This window comes from Nicotiana tomentosiformis, chromosome 8 (assembly GCF_000390325.3).
Source record: "Nicotiana tomentosiformis chromosome 8, ASM39032v3, whole genome shotgun sequence".
NCBI lineage: Eukaryota > Viridiplantae > Streptophyta > Magnoliopsida > Solanales > Solanaceae > Nicotiana > Nicotiana tomentosiformis.
The window spans coordinates 73,016,428-73,037,088 of NC_090819.1; the positions used below are offsets into that span (position 1 = coordinate 73,016,428).

Here is a 20,661-nt window from a genome sequence, read left to right on the forward strand (position 1 = left end):
TTAGAAAATATTATTAAGGATAAAATAGTAAAATATTTGGCCAAACTAAAAGTTCTAATAAACTAAAAGGTCATAACTTGGGTGATTAACTTGTGGCTTTTGGTTAATTTTGACATGTAAGCATAGGCGGATCCAGGATTTAGGGGTTACGGGTGCCGACCTAATCGATGTGATCAGCTCGAGCGTTGATTCGGGACTTCGGGGTATATAGACAAATAGATCAAACGAAAGAAAATATAATAACTATAACTAATTGACGCAAAGCATAAAATTTCCAATAATATTTTTAATATCATATACAATCTATTTACAATTGTCCTCGACGAGCTTTCATATTTTGAAAACGATCAATAATGACATCATTACTTACATTTGTAAATACATCACGCTCTATGTAACAAATTAAACAATCATTTAAATATTGATCACTCATGTTGTTCCTCTCTTCATTCTTTATCTGCTTCATGGATGAGAATGCTCTCTCCACAGTTGCGGTAGCAACAGGTAAAATCAGAGTTAACTTCACAAGTAAATAAACATACGAATAAGTCTCCACAAGATTTGTCTCAACCAATGCTTTTGCCAAATCACTAATTCCTTGCAAGTTGGAGAACTTGGGATTGCCAACTCGCATATGAATTATGAAAGTATCTAGTTGATAACTCAAGTCTCGAATGTGTACTTCATCAAACTCATTTGGGTAACATTTTGCTAAAGTCATTATTCTACCTTTATCAAAATTAGCAAAAGAATTGGCTGGATTCAAACTAGCCATCCCAAGAAGCAAATCGCTACTCACTACATCAAAATGGTCATTAAGCTCTTGAAGTTGCACATCAATTACAGCATAAAAGATATCAACACGCAAGTGGTGTGAATAACAAATACCAGAAGACTTACGCTTCGACTTTCCAGGAAAATATGATTCATCCATCTTGGGAATCATAATATCATGCATATGACAAAATGAGGAAACATCATCTAGCAAAGATTCCCATCCAGTTTCCCTCATATCTTGCAATCTTTTCTTTGTAATATTAAGAAACTCCACGGCATTAACAATATCTTGATCTCTCTTTTGTAGGATCTTGTTCAACTCATTTGATATTGCCAAAACTTTCAACATCAAGTGAAGCATAAAAATAAATTTGAATGTTATTATCTCACTCAAAAGATATTTTGCTTGATTTATCTCATTTGAGGTAGAACCTCCATGTTCAATCACTTCAAGCACACGAATAATAGATGAGAAAATAACAATAAAGTTATCTAATGTTTTGAAATGTGATCCCCAACGAGTATCACCTGGTCTTTGAAGCCCGCGTTCTTGATTTAGTCCTCGCCCGATATGAATTTCACCAGACTCAAGTAATTGCTCCAGTTTTTCAGCTTGAAGATGGCGAAGCAAATCTCTGCGCTTAAAAGATACTCCAATGACATTCAACACATTAGTAACATGACAAAAGAAGTCTTCGACATCCAAATGCTTTTTAGACATAGCTACAAGTGTTAATTGCAATTGATGAGCAAAGCAATGAATGTAATATGCTGATGAGCTGTCTTTCATAATCAAAGTCTTAAGACCACTTATCTCTCCCCTCATGTTACTAGCCCCATCATAACCTTGTCCACGTATTTGAGACGGACTTAGTAAGTGATCCGAAAGTAAAGAGTAGATTGCTTCCTTCAATGAGCATGCCGATGTATCACTAACATGGACAAGACCAACAAATCGCTCTACCACTTCACCATTTTTATCAACATAACGCAAAACAAGAGCCATTTGTTCTTTGTGTGAGATATCTTTGGACTCATCAACTAATATACCAAAATAATCTCCATTCAAGTCTCCAATTATAGCCTTTAATGTCTCTTTTGCACAAGCATTGATAATATCCTTTTGGATCATAGGGCAAGTCAAAGTATCATTTTGTGGAGTATTTTTTAATATTACTTTTCCCACATCCGGATGCTTGTCCCCATGCCATCTTAAGAATCCTAGAAAGAGGCCTTGATTTGTTGAAGATTCACTTTCGTCATGGCCCCTAAAAGGCAATCCATACAACAATAGAAGTCTTGCTACATCAATTGATGCTTCTAAACGCATTCGATACTCATTTTTCAACTTCTCGGAGTGCTTATCAAAAACAACTTGAATTGATTGATGATGATTTGATAAATCTAGCATCTTCTTGAAACATTTATCATGGACACTATTAACATCACCAACATGTATAAAGAGTACTTTTATTCTATAAACAGTACTTTTATTATTATTTTATCTTATTTGTTTATACTTAAACAAACAAACAAACAAACAGAAAAGTAAAACATTTACTATAAAACATAGAAGAGTGTGATGTGTAGTGTACTTAATTTCCTTAAATAAACAAACAAAAAAGTAAAACATTTACTATAAAATATAGAAGAGTGTGCTGGCGTGAATGAAGGCTAAAGCAGCGAGAATTGGAGAAAGGGAAAGGGAAAAGTGGACTTGGGGCATTGTTTTACCTTTAATTATTAGAGAATATTCTATAAAGAGTACTTTTATTATTATTTTATCTTATTTGTTTATACTTAAACAAACAAACAAACAGAAAAGTAAAACATTTACTATAAAATATAGAAGAGTGTGTTGTGTAGTGTACTTAATTTCCTTAAACAAACAACTAGAAAAGTAAAATATTTACTATAAAATATAGAAGAGTGTGCTGTGTAGTGTACTTAATTTCCTTAAATTGCAACCGAATGTAAGCCAAAAATTTATTTGCTCCCGCATGGATTCGAACTCTTGCCCTGCTGAACGAAAAGGCAGACCTTTGCCACTGGCACCTTTTTCACTTTTGTTCTACGGGTGGCACTTTAAATATATATCCTATTTCTTATACATGTTTACATATATACATAAGGTTTTTGCCGAAACTTGCGGGTGGCGTACCACCCCGAACCGTGTACGTAGATCCGCCCCTGCATGTAAGCATTGTATTTGAGTGTTTATCAAATATGTAGATAAACCAAAAGATGATTAAGTAAGTTTGACAAACTTATAAGCTTAACCGAATATCATTTAATATTTTTTTGTTTCCTATGGCATCATAGACACATTATATATGTCCGAAAGCTTTTTGTAAAAGCATCAATGTCGATTCATAGGATTGACGAACACTTTGTATCATCTTTTTGTCTTCCCAGCTGATGTTTATACTTCAATATTATGCTAGATGAGAGATGATTTGTGTGGTATCAAATTTTTGTGTGCATTAGATTATAGAAGGATCTGATTTTTCTATGTGTTCCTTAGTCTACAGTTGCAGAATATGTAATGCACAAAGTAAATAACACAAATATATTTACGTGGAAAACACCCGGCTCAAAAGATGAAAAAATCACGATCTACTTCCAAGTAGGATTTTTTCCAAAACTTCACTACAACTTTGATCCAAAATAACAATGTTTACAAATTATTGTAAACCTAAGGATTACCTCTAACCCTTGTAGTAACTAGCCACAGGCTGCTGCGACAGCTTCAAGTTAACTCTAACTTGAACAATACAACATAAAGTACCTAGTACAAATGCTTCTAAAGAAAGCTGAAAGGTACACTCAAAAGCCCTACTACAATTGAACTAGAATAAAAGACAGACACATGGAACTAGTTCTTCTATCTGGTTCATGTAGCTCCAGGTTCGTACACTTGAAACACATAGGAATTGATTGCAAAATGCCTTGCTATTTTGCTCTCAATTCTTGCTTAACTTCAGCGTTTGTGCGTCACCAGTAAAAGAGAACACAACTGAAATATATAGAGTTAGTGGGATTAGGATTAACTAGAGTTCTAATGCTTTACTCTTCCTTGGTGGATGAGTTCTAGTTAACTTCAATCTCTAACTCTTTCCTTATCTAGGTTAGAGTTCTCTTCAAGTAACGAGTCCTACTCCTTATCACTTATGCAATATTTTTGTTTAGGGAATATCAGATATAACCGTTTATGCTTATTCCTTGCACGTGCATGTCTTTTGCTTGAATCTGCATGTGCCCTGTGTACACTGTCCATGGACCTGGTTCATGCATGTGTTCCTTTGTCAATCATCAAAACTAAAACCACTTAGGTCAACAAATTCTCCCTTTTTAATGATGACAAACTCTATACTTTTCAGAAGCATGGAACCTATTTCAACTCAGCTCAACGTCAAACATAATGTTAGAACACTTTCCATTTAAAGTCTCAAATCATCAAGGACCAGGTTCGTTAGGTTATAAACATCACTGTCCAAAGAAAAAGCACAACCTACCCCCCTCCCCCCCCGGCATCATTCGAAAGTTGCATAATTTAGTTAAGTAACCAGATTTTAGCATAACTTACTCATGGCTATTGAGGCTACTTCAAATGCAATCATGGATTCAAGTTTCTCTTATCAATCTAAGGATATTATCCATTTAAGAAATGTCAACAAAAAATTAGAGAAGAAACAATGAATTTCATTGATAAAAATCTTCCACTAACGTATAAAAAGAAATAAAAGCATTGAACCATGAGCAAAAAGCAAAGAAAAAACATCCCACTTGGGTCATTGATTACAAACTAGGCTAGGAAGGGTTTAAGACTTGAAAGGAACAGGTTCTTGGTTTTTGGCCTGAAGCCACTTCAACATGTCTTGAAGAATACCCTCATTCTTCCCTTTCTCCTTGCAAGCTGAGACCTGAGAGAGTCCCCCTCAGTTTCTACTTCAACCAGCCTCTTCTTCAGCCTCTCAATCTCAACATCCTTAGCCCCACTCTCCTGCTCAAATGCTCTCACTCTACTGTTCTTGGGCACCCTCTTGGATGAACCAGGTTCTTTGGGAGTAGCAAGGATTTCATAGTCACAGTCCGTCAAAGTGTTGGCCCCAAAATAGTCTTTACTTGTGCATACATCCCACTTTTTGAGGGAAACCTTAAAGTGAGCAAGAACAACAGTTAGGATAAATCCATAGGGGAAGGCATGAGTTTTAGTGCCACAAACCACCCTATTAAGGAGCTGAATTATGAACCCCCGTCCAGTTGATCTTCTTCCCACTATCCAAGCATTCCATAAGGACCAGGTCCATGAAGGTATCAATGTTCCTTCTCTCCTGCCTGGGCAGAACCACTTTGTTGAGAAACTCAAAGAGCACTTTGTGGGCAGGTTTCATTTTACTTTTATACACAGCCCTGGGTTCTTGCTCCAAGTCCCTATCAGCAAACTTTCCGGTGATGGCTAGTAAGGTAGGAAGACCTTTTAGACTACGCCACTTCAACTTGGTGTAGTCATTGTACCCCTCAGCAGGAACACCTTGAATCTCCCCTGGCTCTTTATCATCAAAGCTCACCTTCACTCCTTTCACTTCACTATTAACCTTTTAATGCACAATCTCACAATTTGCAAAGAACTCAACAATCTCAGCTTGGGCTAACCTCTCTTCCAAGTAAAGGACCATGTCCTTCTAGCCCCGAATCTCCAATTTCTCCAGCAACAAGACCATACCTTCCTCTTCTAAATCACTGAGGAGTCTCCTTTTCAGAATTGTTCTTTTTTTGAATTTCACCACCTTGTCCTTTTCTTCATCAGTCTCCTCATCTTTACTCTCTTCCTCCACAATTTGCACTTTTCTTAATTTTCTGACATACCTGATTCTTTTTGTCAAGGCAGAGCTCTCTATATCAACAGACTTTTCTGGAGACTTCTTCTTAGAAGTCTTGGGTTTCTTGGAACTGGGAGTCACAACCTCCACTTCCTTAGCCTTTTTCTCATCATGAAGGACCAGGTCCATCACCTCTATCTCAATAGTTTCACTCGATTCGCCCATTTTTTTCTTTCCTTTGGCATCTTTCTTTGCACTCTCAGCTAAGGCCTTTTCTAAGTCGGCCTCAGTCTGCTTCCTCTGACTTCTTGTAGTTCTTACTCTTGTGGGAGGAGTCTCTACAATAATAGAAGAGGCAGCCTATCTCTTCTTGCCACCCATTGCCTTTCCAGGGATCTTAACTCCAACACTTTTTTTCTTCTTTGGATTGTAACTATCAGACACTTTCTTTAGTAGGTCATGGAGGGGTTCCTTCCTAGATGGAACATGTTCTTGGAACCTTTTTCTCAACTTGACCAGCCTATCTGCTGCACTAGCATCCCCATACCACTACCTTATTCTTCTCTAATACTCTCTTCTTCCTCAATAACCTCCTCACTCCACAACATCATTACCTCAGTTTCTTCATTTAAACCAGTAGAAGTGGGTGAGACAGTTTCAGCCACTCTTTCATTTCCCTTTCCCCTCACATCCTCGACACACTCACTCATCTTTTCTTTTCTTTTTTAATTTTTACCACAAATTTTTCCAGACTCAGATTCTACACCAGTAATTGTACCAACCAATACAAGCCTTTTCTCAAGATTTTCAGCAACTTTAGAAGCAATAGCAGAAATATTTAACCTAGAAGTTACCTGTTCAGTTTCAGAAGAAACTGATTCTTCCCCCTTTGTCGCATACTTGAAGGACTCATTTGATTTTTGGGATTCCTCTGCTTGACTGGCCTGTAGCTTCTCATTCAATTTCTTGTCCTCTTCACAACCAGCTATTATTTTACAATCAAGCATCTCGACACGCCCTTTCTTGGGGGTTTGGTTGATTGAAGATGTGGGTGAAGATTCTTTGGGTGGTGAGGTTGGGGTTTTTAGTGTTCTTGATGATTTCAGGTGAAGAGGCCATTGGATCACTATGGATAGACAAATAAAGTTGAGAGAGTTTTAGGTTTTAGAGTCTTTGGTCTGTTTGACAATAAGAGATGAGAGAAGAGAATAATTGCAGATCAATATAAAGGAGGGTAGGTTGAGTGTATAACAACGCTTTTTGAAGTTTAGAGGTTTAATCACTTTGGGAGTTTAAGTTTGAAAAGACGTTGGGCTCTTCCTTAGATTTTCGACAATTATGGCACGTGGGATTTTGTTTAGTGAAATTGGTTCGTTTGTAACGGATTGGTTCAAAAAGAGGTTGGGATAAAGTAGGACTCCTTTCAGATCATGATCCAAATACAGTTATTTCAAAATATGCGGAGTGTAGAATACATATCTTATAAGATCGATGAATCAGGTTCTTCACTGAAAGTTCTCTTGTGTAAGACTGAATTTTCCAAGAAAATAAGGATAATATCATTAGAAATCGGTGAGACATTTTAGCACAAGGCACAAAATTATACTAATAAAAGTATGAAATTGAACAATATCTAATCTAATTATTTACAAAATTCACAAATTATCTAACCAATTATTGAGTTAGAACCAGTTTCTTTTAGGTGATCTTAATCATCTCTAATTCTAACCTGTTCCTTTCAAAGTGATCTCTACTTAGAGCTTTTGTGAAGATGTCAGCTATTTACTTATCAGTAGCACAAGATTCCACAGTGATCAGACCCTTCTCAAAGCCGTCCCTCAAAAAATGATGCGTAACATCTATGTGCCTAGTTCTTTTGTGATGAACCGGATTCTTGGTCATACGAATTGCACTACTGTTGTCACAAAAGATGGGGATACAACCTACATCAATTCCAAAGTCCATTAATTACTGCTTAATCCACAACAATTGAGTACAACATGAGACAACAACCACATACTCAACTTCAGCGGTAGACAAAGCCACAGAGTTTTGCTTTTTGGTGGTCGGAGACACAAGACATGAGCCAAGAAAGTGTTCCATACCTGAAGTGCTCTTTCTATCCACAAGAAAACCTATATAATCAGCGAATACGATAGGCAGAGATCAGTGGTGCCTTTTAGGTATCTTATGATCCTCTTGACAACCTTCAAGTGAGACTTCTTTGGATTTGCCTAAAATATAGCATAAAGGCCTATACTAAAAACAATGTCAGGTCTAACATCAGTGAGATATAACAAATAGCTAATCATTCCCCTATACATCTTCTGATCAACAGATGAACCAGGTTCATCCTAATTCAATTTTGTGGTTGTTACTATAGGAGTGTCAATTTCTTTGGAATCTTCCATTTTAAACCCTTTAAGCAATTCTTTCACATACTTCTGCTGAAGGATCATAGTTCTATTTGAATTTTGTTTAATTTGTAAGCCTAAAAGGAAATTAAGATCACCCGTCATACTCATTTCAAATTCACTCCCCATTAGCTTAGCAAATTCTTTACTTAACCTATCAGTTGTTTCTCCAAAGATTATATCTTCAACATATATTTGAACTACCAAGAGATCTTTACTTTTTTCTTTCAAGAATAAAGTATTATAAATTTTACCTCACTTGTAGCCATGCTCAAGCAGAAATTTAGATAACCTTTCATACCATGCTCTTAGAGCCTACTTGAGCCCATAAAATGCCTTGTCAAGCTTGTGCAAATGATCAGGACATTCCTTGCTTTCAAAGACGGGATATTGCTTGACAAACACTTCTTCTTTTAGATAGCCATTTTGGCACTCTTGACATCCGTCTTATAGAGAGTGAATTCTATGTACGCAACAAAGTCTATAAGGAGTCTAATAGCTTCCAATCTTGCAATTGGAGCAAAAGTCTCATCATAGACTATGCCCTCTTCTTGAATATATACTTGAACCACCAATCTTGCCTTGTTCCTCGTAACTGTTCCATCTTCATTAGGTTTTTTAAGACCTATTTAGTGCCAATCATTGTTCTTTCCTTGGGTCCTGGTACCGGATGCCAAACTTGACTTCTCTCAAATTTGTTGAGTAGATCTTGCATTGCGTTTACCCAATCTATATCCTGCAAAGCCTCAGAAATATTTTTAGGTTTAATAATAGATAGAAAATGTAAAGACCCGACCTGTCGATTTGTGTATTCGCGTCCCATTTTCCCTTTTGATGCTTCACACGTGTGCATTTGTGGTTTTATGACTTGTGGGGTTAGTTAGTTTTGTTCTGAGAATATTTCTGGTTGATTTGGACCCTTTGGTTCTTGGCTTAGAATCCCAAGTTAGAAATGTTAACTTATGTTTGACTTTTATGAAAACGACCCAGGAACGATGTTTTGATGGCTCCTATAGGTTCGTATCGTAATTTTAGACTTGGGTGTATGTCCGAAATTGAATATGGATGTCCGTAGGTTGATTTTTGTTGTTTTGTTGAATCTTGGCAATTTGAGATTTAGAAGTTTGACCGTAGGTTGACTTTTGGCTATTGGGTTTGGAACATGGTTTTGGGACTTGGAATAGGTCCGTCACGCTATTTAGAATTTGCCTGCGAATCCCATATCTTATTTGCGACTTCCCACATAGATATTCAGTGTCGCATTTGCGAGGCGTTCTTCGCAATTGTGGGAGTTCCCAATTGTAAACACAGTGTCGCAATTGCGACACCTGCAATTGAACACAAGGGTTGGAAAGTCGGGATTTAGTCTCATTTATCATATTTTAGAACCCTAGACTCGGTAGGAGGCGATTTGGAGAGAGGATTTTCATCTACAAACATTGAGTAAGTGATTCTAATCAATTTTCAACTATGTTTCATAATTATATATTAGACTTATCATCAAATTTATGAGAATCAAAGAGAAAAATTTGGGAATTTTTGTCAAAGTGGTGAAAAATGAAGATTTGGGTTTTGAGAGTCAATTTGGACTCAGATTTGAAAACTAATCACATATTTGGACTCGTGGGGTTGTGGGTAGTCGGAATTTACCCTGGGACCCAGGTTTTGACCGGGCAAACCCGGGGTTAACTTTTATTGACTTTTGGAAAAGTGTAAAGATCATAGCTTTATCTATTGTAATTGGTTTCCCTTGCATTATTTGATGATATTACGTCATTTTTGGTTAGATTTGAGCCGTGTGGAGGCGCATTTTAGGGAAAAAGTTATTTTCGAAGATTGATTTGGCCTAGTTAAGGTAAGTATCATGCCTGACTTTGTGGGGGGGGGGGGAACTACCCCTTAGGATTTGGGTTGATTGTGCTTTATGTGATATGTTGAAGATGTGTACGCGAGGTGACAAGTGTGTACACGGGCTATATGTGGTATTTGACCAGTTAATGTTATTTAGACTCTTTCCATGCCTTTAATTGAATTGTCATAACATGTTATTTCTTTCATTGCTAATCTACTCTTACATGTATTAATCTACTATTACGTGTTTAACTTGACGTTGTAATCACTTATTTTATCTCTTGCTTGTCATATTTTCCTTCATATGCTTTAGTTGAAGTTTTCACCTCCCTTATTGTCTTGTTACCTCTTTATTGTTGCATTACTCTTACTTGAAGTTTTTATTTCGTTGGAATTATCTTCTTGTTGGATTATTGACATTGAAGTTGTGAAAGCTTTTATCACATTGAGGTTGAAGTTGTCGATTTTGAGATACTTTTCCTTGTTGAGCATTTCTCATTCATTTTGTCATTATTGGATTTCTTATACATATTGTGATTGAGCAATGGGCTAATTATTGTGGAACATTGGTATTGTTGATTTGGCAAGTTGTGGAATATAGGTACTTGTGGTGCGAGTCATTATTGTGTTGTGATATTGATACACGCGCGGTGGTATAAGGATAGGGGTTGATACGTATGTGGTGAGATAAGGTGGACTTGATACGCGTGTTGATAGTAAGGGAATTACTTGAAGCCAGACGGTGAGATAAGGGGGCTAAAGCGCGTGTAGCTATTTCTAAATGCAAGGCTTACGGTGATATAAGGAAAGATTACAATTAAAATTGTGAAATATGAATACGAGGCAATACCTCGGTTGTGATTCTTGTTGTACATTCCATGTGGAAAAGGTTTATTGGTTGAACAATTCGTGTTGTTTTCTTCCTTGTCTTACATGCACTTTTCTGTATTTGATTACTTGTGGTTCTCATTATGTGTTCCCTTATTGTTGCCTTTTTGCTTTAGATTATGTCATTAGCTTACGTTATTAAACTACTTTGTTATTATTTATTTCTCTGCTTTCCGTTACTTTTCTTTATTATATTTTGTTCCATTTATATTATCATAGTAGGTGTCTTGACCTAGCTTCGTCACTACTCTCTCAAGGTTAGACTTTATACTTATTGGGTACTGTTGTGGTATACTCATACTATGCTTCTGCACTTTTTTGTGCAGATCCAGGTACATCTGCCCGTGTCGGACGCTAGTGATCATTCAGCTTTTTTTGGAGACTTCAAGGTATACTTGCTCGACGTCCGCAAATGTAGGAGTAATCTTCTTCTATCTCTTATTACTGTTTATCCTTTATTCAGACAGTGATGTATATGGATATTTTAGTACTTTCCTTTAGAGCTTATGACTCAGTCTTATTGGGTTTTGGGAAATATTGTATTGTGGTTCAATATTGAGATCCTTATGAGACTTATCATTTTATATCTTGTTTTTAGTCGTTGAATTTCTTTCTTATTATCTTGTTTGTTAGGCTTACCTAATCGTAGAGACTTCGTGTCATCACGACATCCTAAGGTAAAAATTTGGCGTCGTGACAAGAAAGCATCAAAAGCACAGAGGTTCTTTAAAGAGGATCTGGTTTTAATTTCAAAGGTTTGATCGGTGATTATGTTCCCAATACGATGAGAACTTTGATACTTGTAAGGTTTCACAACCAACTGGTTTTCTCTAAATGTTCCTTCAATATTTTGTTTTTGAGGAATAGGTTCATGGACAGGTTTCCTCGAGGTTTGAGGATACGTTCCTCTTTGTTCAGTTCCCCCTGTCAGATTGCCCTGGGTGGAAGGGCCTATTCTTTCATGTGGTGCAGCTTCAGGCTGTACTGTAGTTTCATTTGAGTTTCTTACCATCCCAATTTCTTTATCATCTTGTTCCTGCCTCTCATTGAGAATGTTAGTTTCATCAAAAATAACACGTACATTTTCTTTTATACACATAGTTCTCTTGTTATATATCTTATAAGCTTTACTATGTGAAGAATATCCTAAGAATACCCCCTCATCATTTTTGGGATCAAACTTACCTAGGGAGTCCTTCCATTGTTGTGCACAAAGCACTTGTATCCAAATTCCCTAAGGTGGGTAAGTCATAGGGAGTTTTCTCAACTAAAGGTCTAGTCATGCACCTATTTTTGATGTAGCATGCAGTGTTCACAGCTTCTTCCCAGAAGGTATGAGGCAATTTACTAGCAAGTAGCATAGTCCTAGCCATTTATTCCAAAGTCATATTATTTCTTTCAGCTACTCATTTTGCTATGGAGTTCTAGGAGCAGAAAAATTATGATCTATGCCATGCTCATCACAAAATTCAGAAAATTTAGCATTCTCAAACTCAGTACCATGATCAGACCTAATTGATGCAAGTTGGTTACCTAGTTGTTTCTGAGTTTTTCCAACAAATGAAATGAACATGTCAAATGCTTCATCTTTAGATGTTAAAAACAGTGTCTAAGTAAACCTAGAATAATCATCAACAAACACCATAACATATCTCTTACCACCTCTGCTCTTTGTCCTCATTAGTCCACAGAGATCCATATGGACCAATTCCATCGACCTGGTAATACTTACCATTTTCTTGCTTTTAAAAGAGGATCTTACATGCTTCCCCCTTACACAAGCCTCACAAACTTTATTTTCCTTGAACTTAATGTTAGGCAATCCTATCACCAAGTCCTTGGAGACTAGTTTGTTGAGTTGACTTAGTCTTGCATGTCCAAGTCTCTTGTGCCAAAGGAGGAGATCATTGTCCAACACACTTAAGCAAGTGAGTTCATTATCTGAAAGTATGGAAAGATCCACCACATATATGTTATTCACTTTTTTTTTCCTACAAAACTATATTGTCAGTGGTAAGATTTATCACAAAGTATTTTGTAGAGGTTAAAGCTACCATGTTATCTCTATCACATAGTTGTGAGACATTTATTAGGCTGTATTTCAGTCCATCTATCAAGTAAACATTCTCAATAGAGTGAGAATCATACTTACCTACCTTTACAACCTCAATGATCTCACATTTCTTTCTATTTCCAAATGAGACATTACTTCCTTTAAGGTCCTCAAGTGAAAGGAACTGGTTCTTACAATCTGTCATGTGCTTTGAGCAACCAATATCTATGTACCATATTTGACTGCTCTCCATCACTTGGACCTTTAAAAGGAAATCAGGGGTTAGTCTTAGGAAATCAAACTATCTTGGGTCCCTTTCTATAGGCAAAAGGATAAATCAAATTTTTTTAGCCCAACTTGATAACCTATTTTTCCCTAGAACAAAATCTTTATTTTTTTGACTTGCCTTTTCTTTTGTAGTGCAATCACTCTTATAGTGACCAGTGTTACCACTGTGTGTGCAAATTTTATTCCCAGGGAGTGTGAGATACTTGCTTTTGGGATCCCATTTAGGTGCAGAGTTCCCAAAGCCAAGTCTCCTTCTGTTGCTACTATGGCATTTTTGTAGCCATAAAAGTGCATAAGAGGACCTGTTCCATTTACATGTTCTATCTAGCTCATTCTTAACATTAGTCAAATCATCTTTCAAGGTTCTTACCAGTTTATCCCTTTTATAAAGCTCATCTTTTACCTTTCCTAGATCATTTTCTAGTGAGATTTATGTGTCACTAGCTATTTTTTTACCTGCTTCTAGATTTAATTTTAGCTTTTCAGATCTAAGTTCTAAAACATATGTGTCAAGTGCATGAACCTGGTTCTTCAACACAACATTTTCATTATCAGCTTCACAACCCCTAAGTTCCAGGTTTTTGCACTTTGCTTTCAAAATGACACACTCCTTTGATAACTGTTCCTTTTCATTATTCACATCTTCAGACTCATCAATTAATTCCAGCAGTAATTCAGATAATCTTTCTTTAGACAAAAACTCAATTTCATCTTTTAATTGAAAGACACTTACCTCAGGTTCTTCATCAGATTCTCCAATAGCCATTAGAGCTCATTCATCATCATCATCATCATCATCATCATCATCATCATATATCTGAGATCTCATCTGAACTATCTCTCCAGGAAGTAACCATAGCCTTGGTTGATCCTTTGTTGTTATTTTTCTTGGGATCAACCTTTTCCTTCTTCCTGTTCCTTCGTTCAACTCTTTCCCTTTTCATTCAATTTCCCACAAAGGACAGTTCATGATTATGTGATCAGTCTTTTCATATTAGTTTGCTTCTCTAGAGCTCTTGTCTTGTTGTAGTATCCATTTCTTGAAGAACCCTTTCCTCTCCTTAGATACTTTTTGAAGTCTTTGGTAATAATTGCCATTTCATCATCTTCCAAGTCAGACCCTCCAGTGATTTTGAGTACCAGACTCCTTTCCTTCTTATGCACATCCATTTTTATGGTTTGTCTTCTAAGTTCATAAGCTGTGAGAATTCCAATCAACTGATCTAAAGAAAGTGTAGCAATATTCTTTGATTCCTGAATGACAATGATCTTGCTTTCCCATGTGATTGGAATGACCCTAGTTAGTATCTTCTCAACCTTCTCATCTTCAAGGATAATCCTTCCAAGATACTTTAGTTTATTTTTTCAACGTAGTGAACCTTGTGTACATCTCCTGAATGGTTTCTCCATCTCTCATGGCAAATTTTCATACTGAGAGGATAGGAGGGTTCCTCTTTATCTCTTCACCTGAGTTGTTCCTTCATGGGCCACTTGCAGTGTGTCCCATATTTGCTTGGCAGTGAAGCATCCTTGGATTCGGTCGTACTCATCTGAACCAAGTCCACAAATAAGCCATTTCTTGGCTTTGGCGTTCTTTTTCCACTTCTTCAAGTCCTCTTCATTGCAATCAGCTCTTGTATTTGGAACATCTTCTCCTTCAGCATTTTTCTTCAAAGTAGATGGTGGACCATCAGTAATTATATCCCATAGCTCGTAGTCCTCTGCTTTTATGTGACCTCTCATCCTTATCTTCCACCAAGAGTAGTACTGGCCATTGAAGAGTGGTGGCCTAGCAGTGCACTGCCCTTCTCAATTTTTAGGTGGTGCACTCATTTTGATCTTTTCCTAAGATGTTAGCCTCCTCAAGGATAACCTGCTCTGATACCAGTTGATATTTTTGTAACGACCCGGCCGGTCGTTTTGAGTATTATAACCCCGTTCCCCCATTTACTGCTCATCTTATGCTTTATAGTTGTTTTATGACTTACCGGGTTAGTGGGTTCGGGTCCGGAAGGAATTCGGAGTGGAATGAGACACTTAGTCTTACAATTGAAAATTTAAGTTAGAAAAGTGGATCGGATATGGACCTATGTGTAAACGACTTCGGATATGAATTTTGATGATTCCAATAGCTCTGTATGGTGATTTTGGGTTTAGGAGCGTGTCCGAAATATTATTTGAAGGTCCGTAATGGAATTAGGCTTGAAATGCCGAAAGTTAAATTTTTGGGAAGTTTGACCGGTGGGTTGACTTTTTGATATCGGGGTCGAAATCTAATTCTGAAAATTGGAGTACCTCCGTTATGTCATTTATAACTTTTGTGCAAAATTTGTGGTCAATCGGACGTGATTTGATAAGTTCCGAAGTCATTTGTAGAAATTAGAAATTTCAAAGTTCATTATGCTAGAATCTATGTGTGATTCGTATTTTAGTGTTGTTGGATGTGATTTGAAGGCTCGACTAAGTTCGTATGATATTTTAGGACTTGTTGGTACATTTGGTTGAGGTCCCGGGGGACTCGGGTGAGTTTCAGATGGTTAACGGATCAAATTCGGACTTAGAAGAAATAACTGAAGTTTCTACCCTGTGCTGCAATCGCACCTGCGGAAATTCTATCGCAGGTGCGAGCTCGCATAAGCGAGCCTGGCAAGCGCAAATGTGCAAATGGACTATGGGGCAGTGGTCGCAGGTGCGAGGGAAATTCCGCACCTGCGTGAGCGCAGATGCGGAGGGACGCGCGCAGAAGCGGCCTGCGCAGGTGCGCAAACAGGCGCGCAGATGCGGGACTTTTTCCGCATATGTGGTTGGCGTAGAAGCGGCCAAGTTGCCGCAGATGGGAAAATCCCTGGACAGTACAAACACAGAGGGGTTCCGAGCTTTTGCCATTTTTGGGTATTTCAAGCTCGGGTTGGGCGATTTTGAGCAAGGTTTTTACGGAAAAACTTGAGGTAAGTCCCTTGTGATCATTTCTACTCCATAATATTGAATTATCATTGAATAATCCGACTAGATTACATGTTTTTGAGGTGTAAATAGGGGGTTGGAACTTGAGGATTTGAAAATACGATTTGAAGCTTTGGGGGTCGAGTTGAGGTCGGATTTTAGCAAAATTTATATGGTTAGACTCATGGTTGAATAAGTTTTCAGATTTTGTAACTTTTTTCAGGTTCCGAGACGTGGGCCCCACAGGGCGATTTTTGAGCTAAATTTTGAAGTTTTATGAAAAATTAATATTTTCTTATGGAATTAATTCCAATAAATTTTATTGTCTGAAATAAATTATTTATGACTAGATTCGAGGCATTCGGAGGCCAATTTGCGAGGCAAAGGCATAGCAGAGTAAATAGTTTCACGTTTTGAGGTAAGTAACAATTTTAAATCTGGTCCTCAGCGTATGAAACCTCGGATTTTGGTATCAAGTGATTATTTTGGAAGTGACGCACATGCTAGGTGACGGGCGTGTGGGCGTGCACCGAAGGAATTGTGACTTGGCCCGTCCCGGAAAACTATAAAGTTGAATAATTTATTGTTAGCTATATGCTCTCTATGTGTTGATAAAATTTGACAGTAAATCATGTTACAAATCATGCTTAGGCTATGGGATAGTACTGTTGGGACCCACAGAGGTTGTGTACTTGTTGAATTGCCTGCTAAGTGCTATATGTACTCAGTCTCAGTTTTTACTTGCACATTTTATCTTAGTCTTTGTTATTATTATTGATACATCATATCATTGTTGTTTGGGCTGATTTCATGATTATTGAGACCCCGAGAGACTGGAGAGATTTATGACTGAGTGAGGCCGAGCGTCTGATTGTGAGATATTAATACCATAGCACGTGAGTTGTCCGTGCAACATGTGAGTTGGCCGTGCAGATCCTTATATTATACTATAGCACGTGAGTTGGCCGTGCAGATCCTTATATTATACTATAGCACATGAGTTTCCCGTGCAACACGTGAGTTAGTCGTGTGGATCCAGATATTTATATTATGGCACGTGAGTTATCCGTGCAGCACGTGAGTTGTCCGTGCAGATTATAGCGCTTGGGTTGTAGGAGCCCTTCCGGAGTCTGTACACCCCCAGTGAGCGCTGGTACCCATTGAGAGTGAGTGATGATGGCTGGGAGCCCAGTGAGTATTTGTTGTCCTAAGAGGTTGTACTTGATTTTTATTTGTTGTTGCACTTAGTTGCTATCTGTCATTGTTGTGAAATCTCTAAAAGATTGTTGATATACGGATTACATGAACATGAACTGTATAAAAATTGATTTGACATTAAACTGCTAGATTTGATAGCATGTCTATTCTTTGCTGGAATTACTGGAAATGAACCATAACTGTGTAGCTCGTTACTATCTTCAGTTCCTTATTTATTATTGTTACTTGCTGAGTTGGTTGTACTCATACTACACCCTGCACTTTGTGTGCATATCCAAGTATTTCCGGACATAGCGGGTGTTGATCCTTTCGCGCGGTTGATTTTCAGCAGATTTTGAGGTAGCTGCCGTATTTCGCAGACCTTGCCTCTCCTTCTCTATCTCTTTGTTTACTGTATTTGGTCTCAGACTATTATAGACTATATTTTCCAGACTTGTATTCATATTAGATGCTCATGTACTCAGTGACACCAGATTTTGGAGACTGTTTGTATTGTATTTAAATATTATATTTTCAACCTTAAAGAGAAGTTTTGGTTTATTGAGATTACCGGCTTGCCTAGTATCGAGATAGACGCCATCACGACAGGTTGAGATTTTGGGTCGTGACAGTTTTATACTTCAATACCACATATGGGGTGATTTATGTAGTGTCCAATTTTCACGTGTACTAGATTATAGAAGGGTCTGGTTCTTCTATGTGTTCTTTAGTCTACAGTTGCAGAAAATATAATGCAGAAAGTAAATAACACAAGTATTTTTACGTGGAAAATACCCGGATCAAAAGGTGAAAAAATCACGACCTACTTCCCAGTAGGATTTTTTCCAAAACTTCACTACAACTCTGAGCCAAAACAACAATATTTACAGACTTCTGTAAACCTAAGGATTACCTCTAACCCTTGTTGCAACCAGCCACAGGCTGTTGCGACAGCTTCAAGTTAATTCTAACATGAACAATATAACACAAAGTACCTAGTACAAATGCTTCTAAAGAAAGCTGAAAGGTACAACTCAAAAATCCTACTACAATTGAACTAGAATAAAAAACATACACATGGTACTGGTTCTTCTATCTGGTTCATGTAGCTCCAGGTTCATACACTTGAAACACACAGAAATTGCTTGCAAAATGCCTTACTATTTTGCTCTCAATTCTTGCTTATCTTCAGCGTTTGTGCGTCACCTGTAAAAAAGAAAACAACTGAAATATATAGATTTAGTGAGATTAGGATTAACTAGAGTTCTAATGCTTTACTCTTTCTTGGTGGAAGAGTTCTAGTTAACTTCAATCTGTAACTCTTTCCTTATCTAGGTTAGAGTTCTTTTTAAGTAAGGAGTCTTGCTTCTTACCACTTATGCAACCTTTTCATTCAGGGAATATCAAATATAACTGTTTATGCTTATCCCTTGCACGTGTATGCCTTTTGTTTGAATCTGCCCATACCCTGTGTACACTGTCCATGAACCTAGATCATGCATGTGTTCCTTTGTCAATCATCAAAACCAAAACCACTTATGTCAACACCAACAATCTCAACAAGTACAATGAAGCTCTCCATTTGCCTCTCTAATCTTGAATTGGCTAATCTCTACATTGTTTCTTCTACTTCAATTATTTTTTTGTTTTCTTATTCATTTTCCCCTCATATAACAAAGCATGTAATGTTAAATTACGACGTTTATATAAATAGCCGGTTGAATTTACTATTTATTTTTCTTAGCTGGTATACATAAATTATGCATAATTATATACATTTTATGTATGAATTATACATATATTACTCCCTCCGTTCATTTTTACGTGTTCATTATGGACTTTGTACATCACTTAAGAAAGCATCCGCACTTCACTTTTGCGGCCGCATAACAAAAATATGCGGTCCGCAATTCCTCATCTTCAGCCGCAAGACAAATTATGCGGACCACAATTTTTGTTCCCTGCAAGCATGATCTAACTGAATTCCCTCACTGTGTACTCTGGTTATCCTTTACTTGTATGTCTCCTATGTATGTTTGAACATTGAATTGCAACTAACAATCACCTTTGCTTGATACAGACAATGGTTCGATCTAGAGGACGAGGCGACACTTCAAAAGGGAGAGGTGAACCTTCTCGGGATCGAGGCAAGAATGCCTTAACCCTTGGCATAAAGTGCATAATTTACCATGATACCCATATTAATTGATGCATATTTTTGATGGATTTGAGAAAATGATTTGAAATGAGTAATTAATACTTTGGGTATAACACGAAAAAAGAAATTATCCTTTTGATATGCTAAAAGTAATAAGTAAAAGTAAAAATTCATTTTTAGAATACTGGATAAGTAAAAGTGAACGAACATAGTATATATTAGTCAACTATTTCTAAATACGAGTGAATGTGCACCCAATTAAGGTTTTTTTTAATCTCTTACCCCATGAAGCACATGTTGGAATTTAGTACTAATAAAGAGGAAGACAGTGTACAGTTGGACATTTTCCTCGTAAACAGAAATTTAGTCGGTGGATTATAAAATACCGGGTTTGATAAATGCATGCGCTACAATGACAAAGCTAGTATTGTATGACAAACGAAAAACAAACACTTATTAAATTTAAAATTCTATCCATAATGCAATCAAGCATAAAAATTCAAAGTCATCCACTTTTAGAGCTATATTTATTTACTTCACCCCATCGGAAGTACCCTAGAAAACTTTAAAGGTTTAACTTAAATAGCTGTCTAAATCGTGCATCCGGGCGACTATTTCCGTAAAGATCCCAATTTTTGAGAATTAACCCAAAATGTTCCCCCTTGCAATAACGTGAACTTGTTATTGTAGCTTTCCTAATTTCACATACGAAGAGGAAAAACGGAAATTTCTTACATGGGGGAATCGCATTCTTTTGAGTGAAAAAACTAAAGTGCAATCCTTGAAAAATAATTATTTTTTAAAAACAACTCCTTCGGTTGGGGTTCCGCATTGACCCAAACCTGTCTATTACCACCACCAGAAAGTTTTTACGGTGAGAGGACTTTAACCTTGCCTTTGTAGCCTATTTTAAGAGTAGACTTTGCACCATGTAAGCTTTCTATTTTGTTGCCATAATATAAGCTATCAAAGTGCAATTCTAGCCTGAAAATGAAACGGAGAAATATTCCTATTCCTAAAGAGGGCACCACATGTATATCCTGACTAAGACTTTTTCTTTAGGCATAAGCCAATATTATTTTCAAAATTATCTTTCTTTTTAGAAAAGTTTTGATTCTTTTACTACAGATCTAGCAAATATAAAACACAAATGATAAGAGTTTTCTCTCTTAATATTATCCTTCATTTAATTCCCACCTACCCGGTCCCGAATATGTTTTGGAGTGGTAGGTGAGACGTTGCTCAATATATATTTTATTGCGGTGCTTG

The 20,661-nt window shown here is 37.0% G+C and overlaps 2 protein-coding genes across 2 annotated transcripts; both read right to left on the minus strand.

The window, feature by feature from the left end:
* Positions 1-307: 307 nt before the first annotated feature.
* Positions 308-2,188, minus strand: LOC104115754 (uncharacterized). The gene has a single exon (XM_009626447.2). It carries the CDS (start codon positions 2,186-2,188, stop codon positions 308-310), a length of 1,881 nt encoding a protein of 626 aa, XP_009624742.2.
* Positions 2,189-3,485: 1,297 nt separating this feature from the next.
* Positions 3,486-6,310, minus strand: LOC138897671 (uncharacterized). Its single transcript, XM_070183669.1, has 5 exons — positions 6,172-6,310; positions 5,499-5,938; positions 5,031-5,375; positions 4,667-4,933; positions 3,486-3,590 (listed from the first exon to the last, which is right to left on the minus strand). Exons 1-5 carry the CDS (start codon positions 6,308-6,310, stop codon positions 3,486-3,488), a joined length of 1,296 nt encoding a protein of 431 aa, XP_070039770.1.
* Between the last annotated feature and the right edge of the window lie 14,351 nt (positions 6,311-20,661).

Excerpts from the sequence above, each read along its gene's own strand:
- LOC104115754 (XM_009626447.2), bottom strand. The coding sequence starts at position 2,188 with ATGCTAGATTTATCAAATCATCATCAATCAATTCAAGTTGTTTTTGAT.
- LOC138897671 (XM_070183669.1), bottom strand. The coding sequence starts at position 6,310 with ATGAGTGAGTGTGTCGAGGATGTGAGGGGAAAGGGAAATGAAAGAGTG. Across the intron at positions 5,939-6,171 it reads GGTTATTGAGGAAGAAGAGA|AGACTCCTCCCACAAGAGTA; the intron begins GTATTAGAGAAG and ends CTATTATTGTAG. Across the intron at positions 4,934-5,030 it reads AGAAGATCAACTGGACGGGG|GTTTCCCTCAAAAAGTGGGA; the intron begins GTTCATAATTCA and ends GCTCACTTTAAG.